This window comes from Aethalodelphis obliquidens, unplaced genomic scaffold, assembly GCF_003676395.1.
Source record: "Aethalodelphis obliquidens isolate GAN/ISIS:26980383/991018 unplaced genomic scaffold, ASM367639v1 scaffold23, whole genome shotgun sequence".
NCBI classification, from domain to species: Eukaryota; Metazoa; Chordata; class Mammalia; order Artiodactyla; family Delphinidae; genus Aethalodelphis; species Aethalodelphis obliquidens.
In genome coordinates this window covers 1,653,112-1,680,228 of record NW_020837967.1, presented here as the reverse complement: position 1 = coordinate 1,680,228, position 27,117 = coordinate 1,653,112, and the positions used below count along the sequence as shown (strand labels likewise).

Sequence of the window (27,117 nt, the reverse complement as noted above, 5' to 3'; positions counted from 1 at the left end):
GCGACGCCGATTGGCCCCGCCCAGCGGGCGGTGCTAGTGGCGGGGCCGCAGAGCCGGGACGCGGGGAGCCGGTGGCATGGAGACCCGTGCCGCAGACGGCAGCTTCCTGGGCGACTTGGGTACGTGCGGGTTGCCGGGAGCGCGGGGCCGCCTTCGTGGACCGAGAGCTGCATCTGCTTACATTCGCCCCGGGCAGGGACGAACCCGCTCCGAGGGGTCGTCAGGGGCGTCTGGCTGGGTCCGGGTCGGAGGGCCGTGTCTTTAAAGGAGCAGGTCCGGGGGTCCCATGCAGCTCAGACGCGGTTTCTGCGTCCGGCTCCTGGTCCCCTGCCGGCCGGGTCATCCTTGTGACTTCAGAACCGGAGACCCACCGGAGCGCTGCGCACCCTGGGGAGGATGCGGGACTGTGCGTGGTCATTGCCAGGTTCCGAGGGGAACCTAGGAAATGCCCACGCGGGACCACTCGTAGGGCAGCCCTGGCACGGGCCCGGGGTGGGAGCTGGACCGTCTTCCAGGCGCCCTGTGGGAAGGTCGTGCGCAGGGTCGTTCGCATGGAACGGATACACCCAGGAATCCAATCCAGAAGGAGCATGTGCCCTTGTCGCACTGTGTGAGACATGCGACCTCGGTTCTTAACTGAACCTTCTTTACCGTTTGGGCAACCCGAGAGTAAAATGGATTCGAGGGCAAAAGGCCATTCTTTGGGGAAGCAAACTTTCCCGCCTACGGAGTAATTCTAGGGCAAATGAGCAGTGAAAACACTTCCAAAGCCTGCAAAGAAAAAAATAATCTATAAAGTATTTTTACACTGATAAAAAAAATGTAGTGCGAATGAAAGTGAGAAGTCTTATGGGTTAATTTAGCTTAAGACGAAGTGCAGTCCTCGCAAAGCTATTTTAGTTGATTTTGCAAAACAGCCACCTGCCACAGGATCAAAGGCATTTAATAAGCATCTCTGTTTTTACTTGGCATTCCACCCCAGGCAGGCACAGGGCTTTGACCCTGCCAGTGTGTGCTGTGTTTGGTTGGTTCACCGTGGAAGCTTTTTAAACACGTTTTAATATTTTTGTTCATGTGCAAGGTTCAATAGCATAGCATCACTTCCGAGTATGTTTTTTGTATAGTTTAAGGAATGTATCTTTAGAAGAAAAACATATTCTAAACTAATAGATGCACCGTTTCTGGGGTTTGTGGCTACTTTTGACATTGTCATTGTTTAATTTCATATATTTCTCTCAAAATACATCCTGCTGACAGTTTTATTCTCAACACTAATGAATAAACTCAATGTGTTGAATCCAGAGCGACACTGCTATCCCAGCAGAAGTAGAGGCCCATCATAGGAACTTTAATGCATTTTATCATTCTGATCTCAAATTCTATACATGTGGTATACTCTAACCAAACCGTGTAGCTTTATTTTTTTAAATTAAAAAAATTTTTTATTGGAGTATAGGTGCTTTACAATGTTGTGTTAGTTTCTACTGTACAGCAAAAGTGAATCAGCTATACGTATACATATATCCCCTTTTTTGGATTTCCTTCCAATTTGGTCACCACAGAACACTGAGTAGAGTTCCCTGTGCTATACAGTAGGTTCTCCGTAGTTTTATTATTATTTTTTAATGATTTTATTTATTTAATTTTTTTGGCTGCGTTGGGTCTTCGTTGCTGCATGCGGGCTTTCTCTAGTTGCAGGAAGCGGGGGCTACTCTTCGTTGTGGTATGTGGGCTTCTCACTGCGGTGGCTTCTCTTGTCGCGGAGTACGGGCTTTAGGTGCACAGGCTTCAGTAGTTGTGGCTCGTGGGCTCTAGAGCGCAGGCTCAGTAGTTGTGGTGCATGGGCTTAGGTGGTCCGCGGCATGTGGGATCTTCCCGGACCAGGGCTCGAACCCGTGTCCCCTGCATTGGCAGGCGGATTCTTAACCACTGCGCCACCAGGGAAGCCCTGTAGCTTTATTTTTAATATAACACCTCACAGAGGTAAAGGTTGCAGTCTTATAATATGGCCTTATCAATAAGAACCAAGAATTTAGGGCAAGTCACATCCTAAAGTGAATCGGTGTTTGTTACTTAGCAAATGTAATTCATATCATTATTGACCCTAGGTTGTGTCTATTTGTAAAGTTGAAAACGTGACTCTCATATTCAGCATCTGTGCTCAAGGGCTTCTGACTTGGAAGCAAGAGGTTGGCAGAAGATGAAAGGGTGCCTTAGGGATCTGGGCTCTAAGCAAGGTGAGATGCTGGTGTTCTTCAGTTATCTTCAGCCGAGAAGTCTAACCAGTTCATTGGCCTCTGGGGTGTTGGGAAGATGGGATGGAGAGAGAAAAGGAGAGGCAGCCCCTGGGACCGTGATGAGAGCCACTGAGCTGCTTTGCTGTGGGCCAGGCGCTGGCCATGAGCCCTGTGACAGTTGCAGGACAGTCATCATTATCGATTAACTTAGAGGTGAAACTGAGTTCGCACAGCTAGGAAGTCACAAAGCTGAGGTTTTAACACAGGTGGTTCTTTTTTGTTTCGTTTCTTTTTGCTTTGCTTGTTTTACGTTAAAAATCCTTTTGTTCTTCCTATCAGATAGGTTCATCTGTAATCAATTTGTAGGGCTGCCTGGAGCACTAAGCTGGTTTTGTGACTGGGATGGATGAGCCATGTCCGCTGTGGGTTTTCAGGGGACTGGGGAGCACCGCTACCAGCCATCATCTCTGTACTATAGCACCTTTCGGGCTCTGAGAAATGTCTTTGCCTCCAGGGGTCCACAATCAGGATGGTAGACTGATCTGAGTCCCCGGGTCCGGGAACCTATATCCAAGTTCATCCTTTTGTTGAGTCTGTGGAATTTGATTTTTTTTTTTTTTTGCTGCGCTGCGTGGCTTGCGGGATCCCAGTTCCCCGACCAGGGATGGAACCTGGGGCCCTGGCAGTGAGAGCAAGGAGTCCTATCCACTGGACTGCCATGGAATTCCGGAATTTGATTTTTTAAACATAGAATTGTATGGAAAGTACTTTGAGAGATCTAGATAATCAGTGCCCTGGCTGGGAGGTCAACTTCCTTAAAATCTTCTCAAATCATGCTTCTGTTTCTGCCTTAGCGAAAGCTGCATTCTAGAAGTGTCTAGATGTGTCCTTTAGTGGAGAAGCCTCTGGGCACTATATTACACTGCTAATAACAACGTTTGAAGGAAATTAGGCTGATTTTAACACCAGCTGGGATTCCGGGTAGTCACTGCGGCCAGGAGTGGCTGCTGACTATAGCAGTACAAGTGAGTTTTGATTTTTTTGGTATAACCCTCCTGCCCTGGTCATCAGCACCGTGGGGTGGGAGGGAGGCAAGGGGAGGGGTTGGGTGGCAGAGAATTGGATAAGCGGTTAGTAGGGGCTGTTGAGTGAGGGCGAAAGTTGGATTCGGGCGTTTCTCCTCAAGCATGTTTAGGAAGATCTTTCTTTCCTTTTCCCTGGCTGTCTGCTGCTTCGGTAACCTCTTCCCACTTTTCTCTTTTGCTTTCACTTGTTCTCTTTCACTTTCCTTTTGCCTCTCCTAACTGAGCTTTGACTGTCTTGTCCCTGTAGGAAAGTAAACCTTTTCTTTTTAATTTTTATCACATTTAACAGATCTTAAAACCACGTATGCCAACCTCAAGTTTACTGACAAACAGTATTTGGGGTATTCATAATTAAAACACTGAAATAGAACTTGTTGAAAAATCTCTTCAAGAGTAACAAAATTCTCAGCCCCAGTTTCTAAATAAGTGTTTCTACATATAAAAATGATTTGCATTTTCCCTGAGAATCAAGGTGACTGGTAATAATATCAAGCTCACTGAACTTTAATTCGGACAGCACGTTAAAGGTGGGTGGTCACCACAAAGCATTTATTAAGCACCACCTGTGCCAGGCATTTTGCATGTATTGTGTCTTTGGTCCTTGCAGCATCCTCTGGAGCAGGTCTGTCATTCTCAGGTGCTGGTTTCTTTGTCCTTGTGGGGTTTTGCCCCTATTTTGTTTTTTCACTCTTTACTGTCAGATGGATGGGTGCACTTTGCCACATGATTTCTAGGTCCTTTTAGCTCTTCAATTTGTTTTTGCTTTGTACACACAAATCCTTGGCCTTCTGGGACCTTGGGGGACAAGTCACTCGGGACCCCTGACTTTCCCAAAAGCTGAGTTTAGCCCGCTGAGAGCGGTCCTCAAAATACCAGCTCCACTGTGGCTTCAGCAGCCGCTCCCGGCGGCTACATCTGCACACAGGTGCCCCATGGGCATGGACGGGGTATGGGGAGGCTATCCATCATCATTTCAAGAATATTTATCTACTGGGGTATTTGGGGAGAAGGGCTTATTTCAGAGCTGCAGCTGTGGCCGAGAAGGACATGTCTGCAGCGAGGGCCCTGGGCCCCGCTTCATGACATACCTGGAGCAAGATTCCTGGCCCAAGCAGCATTGAAGGGTGCCTGGTGGATACTGAGCACGTTGGATCCGCTTGTGGTGTAGGTGTTCTCCGTGGCGTTTGGAAAACACTCTTTGTTTGAGCGGGGCTGCTGTGTGGAGGGGCCCCTGGCTGAGGGAGGAGCGGTCAGGGTCAGGGTCTGCACAGGGGTTGGGTTCTAGACTCTGGACAGGTGGGTAGGGCCGATGAGTACTCCGCTCTGCATGTGGAACGGGAGCCCGGCAGGCCCTGCACGTCGCAAGGCCAGGCTCTCGAGGAGGGCCGGTGGGGCCTTGCTGAGAGCTGCGGTTTGGGCTCAAAGAGCAGGATTCTGGGCTCTGGATGACTAAGCAGGATGCTGGTAAATTGGCTCTCTGGAGAAAAAAGGGGAAAAAAAAAAAAAAAAGGAAACCTGATCTGATTTTCTTTTTTCCCTGGTGTAAATACTCACCCCCACGCTGATTTCAGCTCCCAGGGGTTTCCGCCTGGCGGAATTGCTGAATATTGAACAGTTGGCCAGGGGAGCTGGTCTGGAACACCCACTGCTGGACACGCGTAGAGAAGGCGGGTGCCAGGGCCAAGGGGCTGGGACTCCATGCAGGGGACTCATGCGGGATCCAGGTGCTGGAGCCGGAGTCCCAGGTGGGGCTTTGGAACATGACAGGCAGTAGAACTGGAGGCTGGGACCCAAGCAGGACCAGCAGAAATAGAATGATGCTAACAGTCCCATCGTGGTCATAGTGTGTGCTGTCGTCGTACACTTGCCTGCCACCGTGCCGGTCATGCCCAGCAGGATTTCACTGTCATTACAGCCACCCCAGGGGAGTAGGCAAAAACATCGCCATTTTATATGAGAGAAAGCTGAGGCTTAAAAAAAATTGATGTGTAATTGAAAACTGAGGCTTTGAGAGGATAAGTGACGTGCCCCAGGTCACAGGGCTAAAGGACAGACAGGCATTGGACTCAAGAGCTGGGTGGTTCCTGAGGCTCCTCACCATGTATCCCGCTCCCAAGGGAAGGCTGACACTGAACCACTTGAAGTGTTCAGCTGGGGTTTCTTGACTCCCGAAGGCTGGGCCTGGGCCGGGCAGGGCCAGCCCTCAGATGTGAGAGTGTCAGGGCCCGGCCAAGGTACACAGGGGTGTCGGGTTGGGAGTCAGCAGGTGCACGTCTGGTGCCCAGGCTGGATCAGTCAGGTCAGGCAGGGGTGCAGAAGAGTGGCAGAAATGTTCTCAAGCGTCTGTCATTCCTTCTCGGGGTGACCTTGCACTTGTCCGGTAGAAGATCCTGTAGGTGGTGTTGGTGAGACTCTAGTTTTGCAGATGACGGTTTTCACTTAGTCCTTCGTGAGCTTGGCTTGCCAGCAGCCACTCAGCAGAAGGAGTGACACAGGTATCTCCGTGACCTTGAACCGAAGCCCGGGCAGGAGGCAGGAGGGACCTGGGCGCTGCTGTCTGCCCTTTAGCACCAGCGCCCTGGTGCTCTGTCTTCTGGGGACTGCAGCCTGGGCTCTGCTACAACAAACTCCTGTTTAATTGATGCCCTGGCCCCTGGCACGGCCGGAGTGGGCAAGGCCAACGTGTGGCCCAGGTCAGTGTCAGGGCTGGGCAGGCCTGTAAGGGGCCGGTAGTGGGGTGTACTCTGGCGGGGGCAGACCCAACTGCAGTAGAAGTTTTCCGGCAAGTAGAACAGGCTTCTGGAGAGTATTTATTTGATACCTGTGTGTCAGGCGCTGTGCTGGAACAGGAGGTCGGCGGCTGCGGTCCTGTCCTAAAGATGCCCGTGGAAGGATGGAAGAGGCGTGAAATCAGGTGCAGCTGTGTGTACAGAGGTGGCTTACAGGAGGGCCTGGGTGGGCAGGCTGCACGCTGGAAGGCTTCCTGAAGGCGCTAAGACTCGGTCTCGGTGGGGAGGATGGAGAGTGGGGGGCTGAGTGGGGCACAGCACCCCCAAAGGCACAGGCCCTGGACCACCCGACCCTATGTCAGCTACATGAAGCTCAGCGTAATTGGAGACAAGGGTGTGTGTGTGAGGGTGGTGATGGGAGGGTGTGGGGGGAGACTGGAAAATGGGGCTGGGACTGCATCCTGGAGGGTCAGTTTGCCTGGCTTGCGAAGGAGTGTGGATGCTTTTCTGGAATCAGGAGCAATCTAAGGGTCCTGAGCAGGCCCCCCATGACCTGCTGATGACCTAGCTGCATTAGGGAGGGGGCGAGGGGAGGGGCTGCTGGGGCAGGGGAGCACCAGAGGGGGCTGTTGACGGGATGAAGGGAGGGAGGGTGACGGGAAGGGGGTGCTAGGAGTCCACTTATGTGGCAGGGCTGGGATTTAGGGGAAGGCTCATCCCCGAGGGAACTTGCCAGAGGGAGGGTCTCAGGTTTCCAGGGCGGCCCCTCTCCCAGGGCGATGGTACAGGGGTGGGGGCATCTGGTCACAAGTGGGGTCCAGGCACAGGGCCAGAAACAAAGCCTGAGGTCAGTGGGTTGACCAACGTACAGCGTTTTCCTGCCTCTCTTCCCTGCTAACAGACGTCTTTTTGCTTTAAAGTTGATAAGTACGTGTCAGCCGTCCCCCGTCTTCTCTCTGGTGGGGGGTCGTGGGAGGGGTCGGGGGTGGATGCCTCTGAGCTTCCCACTGAGGACCAGCGCTCCTTCATGCAGCTGCAGCCCCGTGGGCCACCAGGCACCCCGTGTTCTTTATCTCTGGGGTGGCTCTCCCCTCCCCCTGTGCTTCTTGGGGTCTCCAGAGGCCATTGAGGCTACCACCTCCCCCTTACCCCCACCTCCCACTGTAAAGGTGTCCCCCCAATGACATCCTCGGTTGGTACCAGCTGTGGGTGACAACCTCCCCCATCTCCGGGGCCTCCTCCATCTTTGTTACTTCTTTAAAAAATAATTTTTAGGGCTTCCCTGGTGGCGCAGTGGTTAAGAATCTGCCTGCCAATGCAGGGAACACGGGTTCGAGCCCTGGTCTGGGAAGATCCCACAGGCTGCSGAGCAACTAAGCCCATGCGCCACAACTACTGAGCCTGTGCTCTAGAGCCTGCGAGCCACAGCTACTGAGGCCCGCATGCCTAAAGCCCGTGCTCCAGACTTCCCTGGTGGTGCAGTGGTTAAGAATCCACCTGCCAATGCAGGGGACATGGGTTTGAACCCTGGTCCGGGAAGATCCCACATGCTGCAGAGCAACTAAGCCCATGCGCCACAACTACTGAGCCTGTGCTCTAGAGCCCGTGAGCCACAGCTACTGAGCCCGCGTGCCACAACTACAGGAGCCCACGCGCCTAGAGCCTGTGCTCTGCAACAAGAGAAGCCACTGCAATGAGAAGCCCGCGCACTGCAATGAAGAGTAGCCCCCACTCGCCACAACTAGAGAAAACCCACGTGTAGCATCGAAGACCCAACGCAGCCAAAAATAAATAAAAATTTTAAAAGTGACATTTAAAAAACATAATTTTTAAAGTTTGAATTGTGGCTAAAAACATAGAAATGGTTAAGATGGTAAATTTTAAGTGTGCAGTTCAGCAGTATTAACTACATGCACATTTTGGTACAACAGAGCTCCAGCATTTTTTCATCTTATAACACAGGAAACTCTGCACCTGTTCACCTTCCCATTTCTCCCCTTCCCCACCCCCGGCAGCCACTATTCCATTTTCTGTCTCTACGACTTTGATTCTAGGAACCTCATATAAGTGGAATTGTACAGTATTTGTCTTTTGTGACTTGCTTATTTTACTGAGCATCATGTCCTCAAGGTTCATTTACGTTGTAGCCTGTGACAGAATCTCTTTCGTTTTTAAGGCTGAGTAATAAATATTCCATTGTGTGTATATATCACATCTTCTTTATCCATTCTTCCCTTCATGGACACTTAGGTTGTTTCCATGTCATGCCTATTGTAAGTAATACAGCAGTGAATAGGGGTGCACATATCTTATCGAGTTAGTGTTTGCATTTTCTTAGGATAAAAACTGCTGGATCGTATGGTAGTTCTGTTTGAATTCTTGAGGAACCAGAATACTCTTGTCCAAAGTCCTTGCACCACTTTACATTCCCATCAACAATGCACAAGCGTTCCAGTTTCTCCACATCTTTGGCAACATTTATTTTTTGTTTTTTGATAGTAGCCATCCTAATTGGTGTGAAGTGGTATCTTGCTGTGGTTTTAATTTGCATTTCTCTGATAACTGGTGATGCTGAATATCTTTTCTTGTGCCTGTTGACCATTTGTATATCTTTTTTAGGGAAATACCTATTTAAGTCCTTTGGTAATTTTTTAATTGGGTTATTTATGTTATTGAGTTGTAGGCATTCTTTATATATTCTGATATACATGGTTTACAAATATTCCTCCCTATCCTATAGGTGCCTTTTCACTGTTGACTGTGCTCTTTGATGCCCACAATGCTCTCCTGTGTTATCACACCTGCTGCTTCTGATCTCTGCCCTCAGTTGCTGCTAAGACAACTGCAGCTGATGTTTATTCACTAGAAAATATGGTTCCCAGTAAGTTGCACTTCCTCTATAGACTGGTCATAAGGAGATAGAATTAGATTTTCTTTAAAAAATTTTATGTCCATACTTTATCATTCACGTTAGTAATTCCTTCCATTCATTCGTCCCTTATGCACTCAACAAGCAAGTGACGTGAGCATCTTTTTTGGGCCTCACACTGTGCCAGGTGCTGGGAATAGAGCCAAGCCAGTGATGCCCAGCAGGCTCACTGCAGCCCCGCCTCCTCGGTGATGCTTTCCTGATGGGCTGTCTTGCTTCTAAGTTCCCGTAGCGTGACCTGTTCCACCACTGTCGCAGTCGTCCTGTCCTGTTGTTTTGAATTGTTTCCCCACCCTCCCCAGCCCATGACCGTGACCTGCTGATTGCCATGTCCATCCGTCTCTGTGCAACGCAGTGGGAGAGGCTGCATCTACCTGCACGGGCTGCTGAGGGATGCTCAGGCCTTCCCTGCACCGCCTTCCTGAGCTGCACTTTCCTCCTTCCTGCAGGACCCAGGACTCGCCCTGCTCTCCTCTTTTTACTCAGTCTGCCCTTGGGGTTCTGCTCCCTCCAGACTGACTTGAGAGTGATCCACAGCTGCTTTCCACTACCCACCCCACAAGACAGGCATACGGGCGGCCATTCATCACGACTGGGAGACATACTGGGGTCCCCAAGCTTGGCTTACTTACTTACTCCTGGGACAGTAAGTAAGAAGTTCCCCAAGCCTGGCTTTTACGTTTGTGGGGATCAGATCTTCCTCTGCATTCCAGTCCTCCCTTCACTTCCCTGGCCCCCCATGACCCCTGTGGGGTCGCACAGTTAGGTACAATGAGGGGGTTAAAATACCACAAGTAGACTCCATTTATGGAGCACTTACTCTGTGCTGGGCCCAACGCTAAGTGCTTTTACTTTCATTCATTTAATTTTCATAACCCACTGATGAATGAACTATATTATTATCCCAATTTACAGGTGACAAAACTGACAGTCAGGGAAGCTGTTTCTCGCACAAGCTAATAAACGGCCGCGCTGAGTTTTAGCCCTGAGCCGTTTGGCTTTGGAGAACCCTGAGCCACGCGTCATGCGGCTCCACTGCGGGGGTGGGGTAGGGCTGTAGGTCGGCGGAAATGAGGGGATCTCCAAGAGGGGACAGTCATCAACACATAACCCAGGAGGTTATCCACCTGCCAAGGAAGTACATTCACCCCAGATATGGTTCGTGAAAGTGCTTCTGATAAGACTTGGGAACCATGTGGTTGCTCAGAAGGTTTTCTAGGGAGATGTGATAATAAAATGTAGTTATAATAAAAGGAAACTGCTTATTATGAAGAGGTGTGTAATGTGGTCATCTGCCGAAGTTGGGGCTTGACAGTAAGGATGTGTCAGCATAATCCAGCACTGTTGTCATTTATGACGTTTTAAAAGAGTGTCTAGAAGACTGCCCTGTATCCCAGGTGCTCTGACGGGTGTTGAGAAAACGTCCTGTAGTTTCTGCATCTGGGGAGTGTACACTCTGAGTTTGCATGCGTTTGTCTGCACCTGGCTTAAACCGTAAAGAAACATCACCCTCACACCACAGGAAGCCTGGCTGTCAGGGCTGCAGGCCCCACGTGACCAGTGACTCACCTGGTGCTTCCCATCCTCAGAGCCGACGTCAGGCAGGTGGTCCGACGGCCACGGCACTTCCCAGCTCGCGTCTAGGCAACATCGGGGGCGAGGGGTGTGTCGAAACTGTGAACGCTGTCAGCAGCCTCTCCCTCATGTGTCGTTCACTGGAGTTGGGTCAGACGTCCTACGGGAAATGGGAATCCTGTGGTTAACTTAGACCGCTTGTCTGGGTGGGATGGATGCACGGCACTACTAGTCTACTTCTGCTGCACGGCAGGCAGCCAGGTGGGGACCGCAGCACAGTAAGCCCTGGTGGAGGCACAGACGAGGGGCTCACCCAGCACGGATGAGGCTGAGGCTGGGCAAGGCCTCCTGCAAACCTGACCCCTGCACTTCAGTCAGGAAAGGAACAAGTAGGTGTTATCTAGGATGAACAGGGAGGGGTGGAAGGTGAGATAGAGAGGCTAGAGGTGGGGAGAGAAGGGGGCTTTGTTCAGAGGGAGAAGTGGCGTCGGTTCTTAAGTGTGGTCTCCAGACCAGCTGCATCAGCGTCGTCTGGGCACGTTTTAGAAACTTGGATTCCCAGGCCACACCAAGACCCACTCAGCTCTGGGGGTGGGGCTCAGCAGCCTTCGATTTCACAAGCCCTCCAGGCGATGCTGATGGAAGCTCCAGTTTGAGAACCCTTGGCTAAAATGTGGGAGGTCAGGGTGTTGTATCTCGTGCACCTGGTTCTCTAGAGCTGAGGGCAGGGAAGGGGGAGAGGTAAGGCATTGTGGAAGAAAGGGGGGATGTTAGAGAATTTTACTCCTTTTTGGGAGAGGAGTCGTGCCTTTGTTTATTTCTTAATCAACACGTTGTTGAATATGTATTTTACGAGGTTGGGATGCAAAAATAAATAATTATAGTTTGAGATGAATGAAAATGAAGAGATAACATACCAAACTTATAAGCTGCAACTCATGCCATACTTAGAGAAGATTTATAGCTGTAAACGTTTACATTAAAAAAAAGAAGAAAGAGCTCAAATCAATAACCTAATAACCTTTCATCTTAAGACATTGGAAATAAAAAAGCAAACTAAACCTAAAGACAGCAGAAGCAAAGAAATAATAAAGATTAGAGAGGAAATTAATGAAATAGAGAAACAATGCAGAATATCAACAAAACAGAAGTTGGTTCTTTGAAAAGATCAACAAAATTAACAAGTCTTTAGTTAAACTGACCAAGGGTGTGTTGGGGGGGAAAGATTCAAATGACAAAATCAGCAATGAAAGAGGGGATGTTATTATGGACATTACAGACATAAAATGATTATAAGGGAATACTATGAGCAATTGTTTGTTAGTCTGCTTGGGCTGCCATACCAGAACACCACAGACTGGAGGCTTAAACAACACGTTTATTTCTGAGGCTCTGGAGGCTGGATGTCCAAGATCAAGGTGCCAGCAGGCTTGATTTCTCCTGAGGCTTCTCTCCTATGCTTGCAGACAGCGCCTTCTTGCATGTCCTCACATGGTCTTTCCTCTGTTCATACTCATCCCTGGTGTCTGTGTGTCCTAATCTCCTCTTCTTATAAGGGCACCAGTCAGATTGGATTAGGGCCCACACTAATGGCCTCACTTTATTTGGAGTTACATCTCCAAATACAGTCACATTCTGAGGTATTAGGGGTTAGGGCTTCAACATATGGATTTTGTGACAGGGGGCACAGTTCAGTCCATAACAAATTGTATGCCAACAAATTAGATAACGTACATTAAGTGGACAAATTCCTAAAAAATATAAACTACCAAAGTGGACTCAAAAAAAAAAAGGAATAGATTTATAACAAATGAAGAGATTGAATTATTAAAAAAACTTAAATAAATGAAAGCTCAGGCCCAGATGTCTTCACAGATGAATTTGACCAAATATTTAAAGATTGAATACCAATTCTTCATAAACTCTTCCAAAAATTAAAAGAGAGAATACTTCCCAACTCATTCTCTGAGTCCAGTATTACTTTGATGCCAAAACCAGACAAATACCTCAATCACAAGAAAAATGACACTTATGAATGTAGACCCCCAAATTCTCAAAATATGCACCAACCAAATTGAGCAATGTATAAAAAAGATTATACACCATGACCAAGTGGAATTTATCCCAGGGATGCATGGTTGGTTTAACATCTGAAAATCAATCAGTGTAATACAGCATTTTGACAGAATTAAGGAAAAAAAGCCAGCCTGATCTTTGCAATAGATGCAGATAAAGTACTTGACAAAATGCAACACCCTCTCATGATAAAAAGACTCAACAAACTAGAAATAGAAGAGAACTTCCTTGACCTGATAAAGGGCATTTATGAAAACCCACAGCTCACATGGTGGTTCGTGGTGAAGGACATAGCTCCAGGACCAGGAACATGGCAGGAGGTGCCTCTCGGCACTTCTGGTCAACGTGGGGCTAGACGTTCAAACCAAGGCAGTTAGGCAAGAAAAAGAAAAGGCATTCAGATTAGAAAGGAAGAAGCAAAGCTACCTCTATCTAAATGCATATGACATGATTTTGTAGGTAGGAAATCCTGAGATTTCTGCTAAAATTGAATAATTAAATCAAGTCCCTACTTTGAAGGCTCTCCCAGGCCAGGAGCGGGGACAGTATAAGTGCTGCATTATAAGCATGTAGATGTCAGGGTTGTGGGAGACGTGTCTTCCGGAGAAGGAGCTATTTCAAATGGGTCCACGTGGGTGACATAACATCTGAACAGGAGATGCAGAATGGATGATCGGGGTGGGGGCAAAGGTGGGCTTCTCAGGCAGAGAGAATATATGCAGAGATGCAGGTGTGCAAGGGCAGGGGGCCACATTGAGCCAGCTGTGTGTCTGGAGAGAGTGGGCTTGTGTAGGGCAGTAGTGGCAGATGGGTCAAGGAGGTGAGCAAGCTCCAGATCATGAAGGACCTTGTAGGCCTCACCAAAGACTTGGACTCCACCCCTGGGCAGTGGGAATCACTCAAGGGTTTTGAGTAGGGGTGTTTGGACCAATTACACCACTGTGTATACAATGGCTTGGGTTTCGTAAAGGGTCCTGGGGTTCATCTGACCTGGACAGAAGTGGCGTGCTCTTAGCACTGCATGTTTTTCTTTCCAGGTTTCTGGGTGGAGCGCACCCCCGTGCACGAGGCAGCCCAGCGGGGGGAGACACGGCAGCTGCAGCAGCTGATAGAGAGCGGGGCCTGCGTCAACCAGGTCATGGTGGACTCCATCACGCCCCTGCACGCGGCCAGCCTGCAGGGCCAGGCGCAGTGCGTGCAGCTGCTGCTGGCCGCCGGGGCCCAGGTAAGCCACCTGCAGCATGGTTCCCAGACTGATGGGACCAGCTCCAGAGAAAAAGAGGCTTGGGAAGAGCGTTCTGTGTTATGCAACACATAGGAAGAAAGGAAACCACTGCAGGAGGCTGAGAAGCAGAGGAAGGAGGAAACCAGAGTGGGCTGTAGTGGGGGCTGAAGGAGGAGGGAGGGCTGGTCTCCATGGCAACCACACCCTGAGAGGACCGGTGAGGGTGCTCGTGGACCTGGCTGTTGGGAGGTCACTGGTGGTGGAAGAGAAGGCCGGGTTAGCAAAGTGATGGCATGCTCTGCTCTGCACATGGGCAGGCAGGCTGTGGACACAGAGGCGGGCTGCCTACCGGGCTGGCGGGGCCTTGGCGGCAGGAGCCTTTTGGGCTCAGAGAGCAGGATGACTAAGTGGGATGCTGGCAGACTAGCTCTGGAAGGACAGGTAAAAGGAACAAGAACAAGATTCTGATTCGCTGCTTTCCCCTAGTTTACGTACTCACACAGCCCACGTGGAGTCCCCAGCATATGGTATCTGGTATCCGGCTGGTAGAATTGCTGGGTATTTACCAGTTGGCTGGGCGAGCTGGTAGGAGCTGCCCTGGGACAGCGGTGGGGGGTGAGGAAGAAGGGAAGGCTGTGTTCTGCTCACTCTTCCCAGAACTCGGCTATGAAGGCGGTTCCAGAGGAAATGGAACAGGCTTCAGCATGAACCCAAGTAAACAGCTGAATTTGGACAAATTCTAAGCAGAATCTGCCAGTTTGGGGAGTTGCCTTTTCCTGCCTCATGATTTTCCAACTAGAGGAGGCATGTTAAACAGTTTCAGGCACACCTCCTAGCTGAGGCTGGAGTTAAAGCCCGTTTTCACACCCTGCCTGTGCTTAGTAGGTGTTGGGGTGGTGGCCGGAGTGAGGCTAAGCTAAAAAAAGCCCCCAGTTGCACGCCCGCTGTACTCAGGCGGCCAGTAGACACGCCCTACTTTCTATCTCTGAACCCCCTTGCCTGGCACGGCACCTCAGCACGTAATAGAAAACTTAAGAACTTCGAAAAACTACGTGGTGTTTCAAAGATGAACGTGCATCAGGATGAGAAGGCGAGTGGCCTGCACCTTGCCCTCTGATGCTCGTTTCCTCCCCCCCTCAAGGTGGACGCCCGCAACATCGATGGCAGCACCCCGCTCTGTGACGCCTGTGCCTCGGGCAGCATCGAGTGTGTGAAGCTCCTGCTCTCCCACGGGGCCAAGGTCAATCCGCCCCTGTACACGGCATCCCCGCTGCACGAGGCCTGCATGAGCGGTGAGTCGGGTAGCGGTGATAGCCAGGAGGGGAAGCCATCCGCTGGTGAAGCCGGGCTCCCGGGCTGGGTCTGGCTCTTGGTCCGTCAGCCGTGGAATCTGACGCTCTTCCTCCTGGAGATACAGTCCTCACCCAGGGCTGGGGGCTGAAGGTAGGGTTCTATTTCTAGCTCATTCGGTGCCTTTCAGATGCTAACCCTGGAAATGGGTGCCCTCGGCAGCCGCTCACTTAGTGGCTGCTGTCGTTCTGGCCTGCAGGCCTCTGATCTTGTGGGGAGATGAGGCCTAGATGCACCCCCAGGCAGGAACTCTCAGAGGAGCCGAGAGCTGGTCCTCAAGGCTCAGGGTTGCCCTCTGAGAATAGGTGGATTTCAGACGGTGGGAGGATATGGCTGCTCCAGTCTCGCTGGGTCACACGTGCCCAGCAGAGGAGCTACAACAGGCAGAACTGGAAGTTTGGGGTGAGGCCAGCTGATGGGCAGTGTTTCAGATGACAGACCAGGGAGTTTGGGTTCGACTGTTTTGAGCAAGGTTTGCACACTTGTGTCTTGTGCTTTGGTCGGCACGGTGTTCGTCTTCACTGCATTTGTTAGGGTGCGGGGTGTGGGCTCTTCCACGGCTGCACACAGGGCCAGTCTTTGCTGCCCTCACCCCGAATCCCACAGTTAGGTCACCTTGGTCGCCCACAGGCACTGGGAATTGCTACAGACGGCTCTGAAGGTTTTTGAGCAGATGCTGAATGATAAGAACACATTTTTGAAAGGTTCGTTTAGTGGCCATCCATGTGCAGCGTAGGGGAGGGAAGCTTATTTTTCTTCCTTCACCTATCTTTGGTTCATTGGCTGGGGCCCTGCCGATGAGACTGACAAGGGACCAATTAACAAGAGAAAAACAAGTGGAAGTTAGCGTGTGCATTGCACATACACACGGGAGAGCTCAGGCAAAGGGTGGTTAGAATTGGGGTTTATGTAGCATTTTAACAAAGAGCAGTAATTCTGTCGAGCAGACACAAGACCAACGAAAAGGACTATGAGCTTCTAGGGATGATAAGTTATATGAAGGCAAATACAGCGGGGAACTCCTGGGAGACAAAGGCCAGTTAGTAAGATTTGCGGTGTGGACTCCTCTGGTGCCGGCTCTGGGCTGATCAGGGTCTAGAGTTGTCCCTGGTGGTTCACTTCTGTCCTTCCTAGTAGAGACGGGAGGGGACACCTTTATACATTTATGTCCTGCTTTTAGGCAAATGGGGGAAGACAAGAGAGCTTTTCTTGTATCTGCTGCTTCTTACTTGTCTTCAGCTCCAAACAGTCCTTATGCCAAAGTGGCATATTTTGGGGTGGCATATTCTGCTGCCCTTCAATATGAAATGGGGGGGGCGATATCCTGGAAATGAAGAGATGAGCTGGGGGCCATCGCAGTGACCCAAGTGCAAAGCTCTTGGAGCCAGGTGGGATGGATTCATGTGCAGAGCTTTGAGGGAAGAATCAATGGGATTTGACGTGAGGGAGAGGAGAGCACGGCGTCAAGACCGACTCAGGGTGAGGAGGAGGCTGGCTGGGGAGTGGGGGGAGGACCTCGTCGTGGGGGGCATGTCCCCCGGTGAAGGGCCAGCGCCCGGTGGTGGAGGTGGGGCTGGGTTTCAGGGCTGGAGGTGGAGAGTCGGTGCCAACAGCCAAGCACGATCAAGGGGTGAGAGAGGGTGGAGTCTGGGACGGGATGAAGCCTGACCCCAAACCAGAGTTAAAGACGCCGGAGAGGAGCCGGGAAAGAGGCCAGAAAGGTGTCTGCTGAGAGGGGGCAGGGAACCCAAGCAGTGGGGAAGTTTAGGGAAGTTCATCCAGGTGGCTTGGCGTTCCTGACACAGCTTGGGGGGCAGCTGGAGGTGGGGAGCCCCTTCCTTTTCCCCCGAGGGCTCGAGAGCAGTGAGGAGCCTTCTCTGCGTCCACAGCTGGTGAGCCCAACTTAGTGTTCTCCCAGCACGGGCGCCAGCCGTGCCCTCCCTCCCTTTCTCCCACTGCCTGGTGAGCTCGGGGGGCCACTGAGCTCCCGGGGGAAGGACACCCGCGCCGTGTCCAGGACCCACTGCTCCTGGTCAGGATGCAGGCCCACTTCCCTTCCCTCCTGCTGCCGCCAAGCTCGGGGCTCACCTGCTCCAGCAGCCGCGTGTCTGCCAAGCCTGTTATTTCAAATATATGTGATACGATGCCTTTCCTCCGTCTCCATTTCTTTTAAGGAAGTTCTGAGTGTGTGAGGCTTCTTATTGACGTTGGGGCCAACCTGGAAGCGCACGACTGCCACTTTGGGACCCCTCTGCACGTGGCCTGCGCCCGGGAGCATCTGGACTGTGTCAAAATGCTGCTCAATGCAGGTGCGTCATGTTTATACCTGCCCGGCTCACTGCGGGTGCGTTGTGTTCACCTGTGCTGCAAGCTGGCAGAGAGCTGCCTGGTGCAGTCAGGCAGCCCAGGTTTGCAGCTGGTTCTCCCACTTGTCAGCTGAGTCCTTGGGCCTCAGTTTCTGCATCTATAAAACCACAAAATAAAACTTATTTTGCAGGACTGTTGGGAGGATTCGTGATAACATTTCCACAGTACTTGCTGAACAGTAGGTGCTCAACGAACACGAATGATTATTTTTGGCAGCCGCAGGGGATTGTCCCCAAGGCCTGCCTGATCTGAATCAGGAGATGGGGTCCAGGGGAAGCGGGTCAGTTGCGTCAGGATCCAGGAGGCTGTCAGGTGTCCTAAGGATAGAGAGGTTCCCATGGTGAAAAACAAAAACAAAATAAAAAGAACCCACCAAGAGACTTCCCTCGTGGCGCAGTGGTTAAGAATCCACCTGCCAATGCAGGGGACACGGGTGCAATCCCTGTTCTGGGAAGATCCCACATGCCACGGAGCAACTAAGCCCTTTCACCATAACTACTGAGCCTGCGCTCTAGAGCCTGCAAGCCACAACTACTGAGCCTGTGCACCTAGAGCCCGGGCTGTGCGATAAGAGAAGCCCGCGCAATGAAGCCCGCGCACCACAACAAAGAGTAGCCCCTGCTCGCCACAACTAGAGAAAGCCCGCACACAGCAACGAAGACTCAACGCAGCCAAAAATAAATAAATTAATTTATTAAAAACAAACAAACAACCTGCCCAACTGAAGCTAGAGTCAGGACCTGTCGACCATAGAAGTTTTAAAATGTAGCCAAAGCGGCTATAGGCAAGGAGTTATTATGAACCCAACTTAAATTTCTTTTTTTGCAAGATTTTCTTTATAAAGTAGGGTCACATCTAATGCATTCTTTTTTTTCTTTAATTAATTTACTTACTTTTGGCTGCATTGGGTCTTCGTTGCTGCACGTGGGCTTTCTTTAGTTGTGGTGAGCGGGGGCTACTCTTCATTGCGGTGAGCGGGCTTCTCATTGCGGTGGCTTCTCTTGTTGCAGAGCACGGGCTCTAGGCGTGTGGGCTTCAGTAGTTGTGGCATGTGGGCTTCAGTAGTTGTGGCTTACGGGATCTAGAGCACAGGCTCAGTAGTTGTGGCGCATGGGCTTAGTTGCTCTGCAGCACGTGGGATCTTCCGGGACCAGGGCTTCAACCCGTGTCTCCTGCACTGGCAGGCGGATTCTTAACCACTGTGCCACCAGGGAAGCCCCCAACTTAAATGTTTTGTTGAGGGAACATTTTAGCTCAGCCATCTTGTCCATTCTGGGGGCAACCTAGGGAAAAACCAAAATGGTTCAGAAATAGAGGATGAATTCTTTCCAGATGACGGTCTTTTGAGCATCAGTTATATACAGTTTTCTACTACTGAGTCTTACTCACTTTAACATGCCACTCTTAAGTCTTTTCAGTGAACACGCTTCATTTTGTGTAAGGTTAGTCACTGGGGTAGTTTTTGTTTTTTATGCAAAGATTACATATCTAGATTAGAAACAGTGGGTCTTCCAGCCGAGTCGCTCATGGGATGGTTGGATCCCATTTTTACCAACGGCATCTACCTATTGTTCCTGTTGAGATTTTTTTTTTTTTTTTTTTTTTTTTGCGGTACGCGGGCCTCTCACTGTTGTGGCCTCTCCCATTGCGGAGCACAGGCTCCGGACGCGCAGGCTCAGTGGCCATGGCTCACGGGCCCAGCCGCTCCGCGGCATATGGGATCTTCCCGGACCGGGGCATGAACCCGTGTCCCCTGCATCGGCAGGCGGACTCTCAACCACTGCGCCACCAGGGAAGCCCTGTTGAGCTTATTAAAATAAAAAGTTCATAGCACAGCCACCCTCTGCGGGGCGCCTGGCGTGCACGTGTGCAGTACACCTTCATCTGTTTTCTCTCTGGTTCCTTTCTCGTGGTTGGAGGGGAGAGGATCAAGCGAGTGGTGTAACCCACTGTCCTTTCCGTGTCCTGAGGACCCTGTGTAAGTGATGACTCCTTTGTAAGAAGTAGGAAACCAGCTCCCCTCGACCCCTGGGTAATGGAGTTTCCTGGTTCAGTAACCGAAAGGATCAGAACTAGAGCAGATTTCAGGGTCTCTCTGACGTGGGGGGCTCAGCAGTGTCAGCAAGAACTCACCTCGTCTGAATCTTACATGTCTGCCTTCCTCACCATTCCCTTTATCCCACGCCTGGCATCCCTAGTAGGGGAGAAATGGCTGCAGCAGCAGAGTTTGGCTAAAATGCAGATTCTTGACTCCTGAGGCTTCTGATGGCTTCCTCCCCTCAGAAGAGCGAAACTCCCCCCTCACACCTCCTCCATGTCCCATCGGCCTGAAATGGGTTCGTGTCCAAACCTTATCCCATCCCTTTGGCTGAATTGTGCCACATTCTGAGCGGCTGGGGTCTGGGTTGAGGAGAGGGATTCACCCAATCAAGGCCCAGCCCTGCCCCAAGACCTCTGCCCCGGGACCCCTGCCCCACACCGCAGGGTGCAGCTCCTGGGTGAGAGGCAGCCATGATGTCCATGACGGCCTTAAGCAGGGGATCCGGTGGTTACAAAGGGGGTTTCCATCCCCTGGGAGTGAGGGCTGAGATTTCCCCTGGGGCAGGATCCTGAGGTGTCAGTGTCTACCACCAGCTCCAGATTTCATCCCTGATTCTGTTGTAATCTCAGATGGTCTCCTTGACACCCCTTCCTAGATCACAAGCATTCTTTATTTCTTCTTAAAGAAAACTACTTTTTAACTATGGAAAATCTCAAACATACGGAAAAGTAGAGAGAAGAGGACAGCATATGCTTTATTTTTAGAGTAGTGATTTGTCACTTTTTGCTGGAACATCTAATGAAAGCTATGGACCACATCTCTAGAAAAATACGCGTGCAGGTGCTTTTGCACGCGATTTTGGAGAGGATCCTGGCCCCACGGGAGGAGCAGAGCCGTCGGGGCCACGTGGTGCCCCCCGGGGTGGACTCAGAGGCTTTCTGTTGGCAGCGAGGTCAAGTTGTGGATTATTTTTGCAGAGGATTGCGGCCAAGGGGGTGAAAGTCCAGTTATTTCTGGTGAGGTAACTTTTAATCTGGTCCCCGGCAGTAAATATTTAACCGTGCTGGGAGCGTTCAGAAGGGGCGTCCACCTTCCCAGCAGTGCTGGTCCCTCACGTCTCTGCTGTTGTCTCAGTGAGCGAATCCCAAGACCCTGTGCTTGCCACCCCGTCCCGGGCATTGCGCTGGGTTCTATTTTTATATATATGTATATTAAAATTTTTTTTTATTGGAGTATAGTTGATTTACAATGTTATGTTAGTTTCAGGTGTACAGCTAAGTGTATCAGTTATACATATACATATATCCATTCTTTTTTAGATTCTTTTCCCATATAGGCCATTACAGAGTATTGAGTAGAGTTCCCTGTGCTATACAGTAGGTCCTTATTAGTTATCTATTTTATATATAGTATTGTGTATGTGTCAGTCCCAATCTTCCAATTTATCCCTCCCCACTTCCTTTCCCCCGGTAATCGTAAGTTTGTTTTCTACATCTGTGACTCTATTTCTGTTTTTGTAAATAAGTTCATTTGTATCGTTATTTTTAGATTCTACATATATGTGATATCATATATTTGTCTGTCTGACTTACTTCACTCAATATGACAATCTCTAGGTCCATCTATGTTGCTGCAAATGGCATTATTTCATTCTTTCTCATGGCTGCGTAGTATTCCATTGTATATATGTGCCACATCTTCTTTATCCATTCATCTGTCAGTGGACATTTAGGTTGCTTCCATGTCTTGGCTATTGTAAATGGTGCTACAATGAACATAGGGGTGCATGTATCTTTTTGAATTAGAGTTTTGTCTGGCTATATGCCCAGGAGTGGGATTGCTGGGTCATATGGTAGCTCTATTTTTAGTTTTTTGAGGAACCTCCATACTGTTCTCCATAGTGTCGTGCTGGGTTCTTGGTGGGCGTGTGACAGCCCCTGTCCTTGTTCCCTGAGGTTTTACTGAATCCACTCTAATCCTATTTTGCTTTGAAATCAGGCTTTTGATCACGAGCAAACACTGATCCCTTCTCTCTGATGCGTGAATTGAGAATTTTTAAGGCCTAGGTGGCGTCAGGTGTTTTGCTGGCTCTGGCTTTTGTCCTCAGTTCCAGGCAATGTCATCGTTAGTCCCATAAAGCCACTTTCTCCCTGGCTTCTCTGTCCCTTCTTTCCTCTGCCCCCCTCCCCATCCCACTGTTCTAATGAGTATCTGTGTGTTATTGGTTGAGACATGAATTTTTCATCGCGGTAAATGGTGTTGTTATAGATTTGACTCTCCTTCCTGTTTGCTCACCCATTCCTGAATTTTCGAGACCCACCCGTGTTGCTCCAGGAAGCTCTGGTCCGTTGTTTCCAGCTTCTGCGGAGACGCCAGCTGCCCCTCTTAATCACCAGCCCTCTCTCTGTGCCCAATCCAGTGATACCAAGGCACATTTTAAACAGATCCCGTTTGTCCCTTGGAACAGTCACCCCGCCAAGCCTTGTGTACTGAGAACCCACAGTGGGCGGGAGGGAAGAGCTGTTCAGTGCTGGTTCTCCTTGACCTTGAGAGTGACTCTGCTTCCCCACCCACCCTTCTCCATCTCTAAAATAGAGACAGCCTCTTTCCTCCCCGATTGGCAAGAATATTGAGAGCATTAATGACCTGAGAGGAAGCCACAGGGACTTTAGATTCTGCAGACTTTGCAGCTTATTTTTCATTACAAGTTTAATGTTCAAATTCATATTTGCATTATGACTGCAACACTGTAACATTACTTATTTGTATCAGCAATATTGGAAGAAACCCCTGATGTGGTAGATTGGTTAGATTGTGGGGAAAATGCTTCTTTTATTTCATGGGTTGATTTTTACTATTATTTTTGTAATACGTATCTGCTAAGTTAAACAATTAGGTAATTTATCCTGCTTCCTAACTGACGGATTCTTTTTCCTGAACTGCTGTCTAAGTTTTGACTCTGGGAAGTATGGGAGCTTTTCGTCACGTGTGTTGTGTGCTTGCATGCTTGCTATCTTCTTAGCATCACACAGGCCGCTTTAGGAACACAGTTCTTATATTCTACTAGGGGATTAAAATGATTTTAAGTCAGAAAGCAGAAGTTTTCAAGTATTTTTGAGCTGTGGGACTAGAACATCTACTAGCCTTATACCCCCTCATTTCCTCTTGTTCTGACCCTCAGAATTTCTTATTACACAGTGACATACTGGTGATCTGACTTTTTTTAAGCCTCACCTTGATAATATTTTATGATTGTGATTTGAATCTGTTATTGGAGGGAATATCTTCACTGATCCTGGGCTCTTTGCTGGCTTCTTGAAAATACTTTTCTCCCATCTCCTTTCTCTTGTAACCTCCTTATCCACTTGGGAGCAGACCTCAAAGAAGTTGGTATTTTCTTAAAAAAAATTCTGAGGCTCCAGGGGATCCCACTGTATAGAATGGTGATGGTCGTGCCCTAAGAATGGTGTTTTACACAAATCATATTTTTATCAAAATCTCTTATTTTTAAAAAGCATCTAAAAATGCTGTGTTTAGCTATTACTTGTTTGCATCTTTCTGAATGTCTGCTGTCATCCCGAGAGCGAGGTGGATGGCAGAGCTGAATTCACAGTTACTATACTTCCTCTCTATCTGAACTTCAGGGAATTTGGGGGGAACATTCCCTATTTTCCCTTTGAGCTTCCCTTTTGTAAAAGATTTCTTATATTTAATGTTCATTCATTCATACAACACACATTTTTAGAGCCACTGTCCTGTGTACGTGGTGTGTGCGTGCATGTGATGTGTGTGCCTGAGTGCATGTCTGTATCTGAGGTGTGTGCAACTGTGTACCTGTGTGCACGTGTGTGTGCCTGTGTGTGTGTGTCCATGGTGTGTGTGTGTGTACACGTGGAGGATGGCAGGAGAGCTTGAGCAACTCACCTGAGCTTCCAGAGCCTCAGGACCTGGGGACAGACAGCATAGGGCATTAGAGCAGCCTCTGAACTCACAGGGAAGGTTTCTGTCTTGTTTTTCTTCTTTTTGGTTGTTTCCAGTTATACTTCTTTTTTAGCTCTCTTTTCCTAAGGAAAAATAAAAGGAATCAGTGCTTCTGGATTTTGAAGAAGGTTTTGAAAAGGCTGCAGCAGAGTCTTGATTTTGTTCCCGGGGAGGGGTTGCCGCTTTTGTGTCCTGTGCTCCTTGGTGACGTTTGTTCCTGCTCCGGACCTGCAGGGGCCAACGTGAACGCGGCAAAGCTCCACGAGACGGCACTGCACCATGCAGCCAAGGTGAAGAACGTGGACCTCATCGAGATGCTCATCCAGTTTGGAGGCAACATCTATGCCCGGGACAACCGGGGGCGGAAGCCATCCGACTACACATGGAGCAGCAGTGCCTCCGCCAAGTGCCTGGAGCACTATGAGAGTGAGTGTGTGTCGTTTGTGTGACGCCTGCACTAAGGTCTGCAGGGGAACCTCGTGCAGGAGGGCTTTGTTCTGATCACGTATCAGTTCATCTCTGAGTCAGTCGTTTCTTGACTCAGACTGGGTCCCTATGAGGCCGATGATATAGATGCAGCCCTCACTCTTCAGGAAACAAAGGACAAACCATCTGGCTAAGACAAGACCTCCTCTCTGGGACACATTTTTAAATGAGTTTACATAGAATTACAGTCACAAGAGGCTTTCAAACACTTATCAATTGAAAAAGAGCCCATTTATTCCACATTTTGCCAACCTTACCCAACCAAAATCCATCATGAGTTTAGAGGCAAATACCATCCACGTCTACTGGGGAAACATTTCCTAGAAGGTGTTTCTTTTCCTGCATTCAAATAATTTGGGGGAGGAAGTAAATGGGAAAATGAATGTCACTAGTAATTCTGTTTATTTTTCTTTCAGGGAGCTTTGTCTTTCATAATGTTTCATAAGTTGAGAATACTTTCTTTGGTTGATTTATACTTTGATCAAACACAGATGGTCCTAAAGGCAGCCTTCGAGGCCAGGCTCTGCTCTGTACACATTCCCGTGGCCCAGCTGCCAGGGACCTCCAGGCACTTTCCTTCTTTGGCCCTGGTGTCCATCCCTCGTGAGCTGTAGCTCCAGGCTTCATCTTCAGGCCTGTGGCCCTGACCCTCTGCCACCAGGATGTGCATTTGTGGACTGTCTGCCCCTGTGGGTCAGTTCTCCGTGGGTCCCTGTGGCCTGCAGCGATCAGGAGCAGAGCAGAGCCAGCACTGCCCGCCCGAACCCTCCCCCAGCCCTCATTTGTCTGGAAGTTTGACAAACAAGCCTACTAGCTGTAGATTAGTGCTTTGCTGGCAAATATGTGTGCTGAGTTATAACGTTATGGGGGAAAAAAAATCACAAAACCCCAAAAGCCAGAAGCTCACAAAGTGAAATCCCAGTGGCCATGACCTGAATTCCATTTCCTGATCTTCCATCCTTGGTCCCTATTTGTCCTTCCTGGTCGCCTTCCAGAGAAGGTACTCAGGGTTCAGCCTCTTTTCAGGAAAAGGGAGGTGTTTTCAGTTCCATGTTGGTACTTGTTAAGTTGAAGGATGCTGTGCTTCTTCCTTAAGTTAAGCTAACCTCACGTGCGTCTTGTCCCCTTTTTCCAGAGACACCTCTGAGCCTGTCCCAGCTCTGCAGGGTGAGCCTGAGGAGGGCGGCTGGCGTCAGAGGGCTGGAGAAAATTGCCAGGTTGAACATCCCTCCCCGGCTCATTGACTACCTTTCCTACAACTGAGCTGCAGACACGGGATCAGGGTGGGCTGGTGACACCGGGGGCCTTGCTGAGCCCAGCGTTGGGCCACAGGGTCGCTCTGCCCTGGGTGCCTGAAGCCATGCTGTTGCTGTAGAGAACTGGAGTCTCTCCGGGCCGTCCTGTTTCGTCTTCTCTGCAGACCCTTGGCAGGTGTTTCTGAGGCCCTGGGAAGGCCCTGGGCTGGCCCTCCTGGGACTTCAGTCTAACTCTGGCATCGTCCCGGCCGTGCAGTTGTCTCTCTTCACAGACCTCCCTTGGAGGGATCGTCAGGAAAGACTCTCCCAGGAGCACAAGGGAGCCCAGCGGGGCTGGGGGTCCAGGGCCCTGATGCTGATTCCACACGCCCGGGAATGATTCCTTCATCACCAGGTGGCCCTGGGTGTTCAAGAGGAGGACCTGTGCTGAAGAGGGGTGGGGCCCTGGGAGGGGGGGTCCTGACTGCGGCCTGGACGCCACTTTGGGAACAGCCTGCCACTTGGGTGCTGTTTTCTGAAGCCACGGTTGGCACTTTCCGAGACCCACCTGCGCCCAGGTGTACCCATCGCTCAGGGGGCTTTATACGGGTCTTAGTGGGGGAAGCCTCAGGCTTCTTATTCCCCACAATAAGCTCAGTGTTTCTTAGGAAGTTTTTCTTTGAGGTCTTAATTCTTTTAAACAGTGTATAAAGCAAAAACTTTTAGACACATACACTGTAACGCTTAGGTTTCGTTAACAAGTCCCTAAAGCAACAGGTAAAAGGAAGGCATCTCAGCACATCTTCCCAGGGCTAGTGATCCAATGTGAAGCACTGTTAGGAAGCTCTTCAGAGATTGTTTTTCATCTCTTTCTACAGCTGCCAAATGAATCCTATTGCCACCCTAAGTTTTGCTCATTCCTTGAAGCTCTGCAATTGCAATTGGCAGGAGAGGTCGCTGGCACCTGGTGGGTACTGTCAACCGTGGACTTATGCATTTTGTGGATACCTAAGGAACATCTGTTATGCTTCAGGCACTGGCTCAGTGTTTTGAACTGGCTAAGAATGTGATTCACCATCAAGGCAGGGAAAGAAACGGTTTCACAATCTGTTTCTTTAGTAATAGAAACAAGTAATGCTACATGATAAACCATGAGGTAACATGACGTAGTATGTTTAGACTGCATCTGTCTGCTTAAGATTCTATATCATAGTTTAAAAAACGAACCCAAAACCCGGGAGTTAAACTAGAGGACTTCTGTATAGGTAGTTGAGGTCTATTTGGTTTCAGGGGAAATGGAGAAGGTACCACTTGTGAACCCTCTTGAGGGTCAAGCCTGAAGCCATCGTCCCCAGAAATGTGACCTCACCAGATTCCCCCAGGAGTGTGGGGAGCAGAGTGAGCGGGGATGGGCCAAGGCCACGCCAGCTGTGCTCACAACCAGAGGCACCTCTTGGCAGGTCTACTTGGGTGGGGCCCAGATCTGGTGGAAAGTTCCATGCTGGCAGCCGTGGGTATTTTCCAGCTCCTCGGTTCTGGCTATTGTTACGATGGTGCTTCATCGTATGTGGAGATAAGAGCCCCTCCCATTCGGCTGCAGGTGTACATGCATGTTCTGGGTAAATCAGTGTATCTGCGTGTACTAACAAAATTAAAAAGAGCGTTGGGTTCTGCCCTTTCATCTTTGTAACAGGAACTTGCCTCTAGCCATGACAGTTGCTAACATTTCCACACGCAGAGTGCTCAGGGCAGAATCCGGTCCCCATACTCACTGCTGAATAAAGGTTGTTGGAGAGAGTCC

At 49.8% G+C, this 27,117-nt stretch overlaps 2 protein-coding genes and 1 long non-coding RNA gene across 15 annotated transcripts in view; 1 reads left to right on the top strand and 2 right to left on the bottom strand.

Moving 5' to 3' along the window:
• Positions 1–27,117, top strand: ASB13 (ankyrin repeat and SOCS box containing 13). Of its 6 annotated transcripts, none has more exons than XM_027121520.1 (7): positions 3–119; positions 13,669–13,856; positions 14,998–15,148; positions 17,381–17,515; positions 23,830–24,021; positions 25,217–25,248; positions 26,195–27,117. In XM_027121520.1, the coding sequence occupies exons 1-7, from the start codon at positions 77–79 to the stop codon at positions 26,384–26,386; spliced, it is 933 nt and encodes a 310-aa protein (XP_026977321.1). In that variant the 5' UTR covers positions 3–76; the 3' UTR covers positions 26,387–27,117. The 6 variants fall into 6 exon arrangements, with proteins under 6 accessions (XP_026977326.1, XP_026977323.1, XP_026977321.1 ...); XM_027121523.1 differs by lacking the exon at positions 3–119 and adding an exon at positions 1,921–3,262; XM_027121524.1 differs by lacking the exon at positions 3–119 and adding an exon at positions 6,156–6,236.
• On the bottom strand, positions 53–17,438 carry LOC113628243 (uncharacterized). Its single transcript, XR_003435950.1, has 3 exons — positions 17,295–17,438; positions 10,550–10,715; positions 53–771 (listed from the first exon to the last, which is right to left on the bottom strand). It is a non-coding gene; the product is annotated as an uncharacterized LOC113628243 (long non-coding RNA).
• Positions 18,710–27,117, bottom strand: part of LOC113628238 (calmodulin-alpha-like) — a 135,987-nt gene continuing 127,579 nt past the window's right edge. For 7 of the 8 annotated variants that reach the window (XR_003435937.1, XR_003435943.1, XR_003435940.1 and 4 more), the window contains 2 exons: positions 23,539–23,678; positions 18,710–18,856 (listed from right to left, as the gene is read on the bottom strand). The gene's annotated coding sequence lies outside the window, so the exon portion shown is untranslated. Of the gene's footprint in view, positions 18,857–19,706; positions 19,768–23,538; positions 23,679–27,117 lie in introns of all 8 variants that reach the window. The other variant, XR_003435939.1, reaches the window with a different exon arrangement.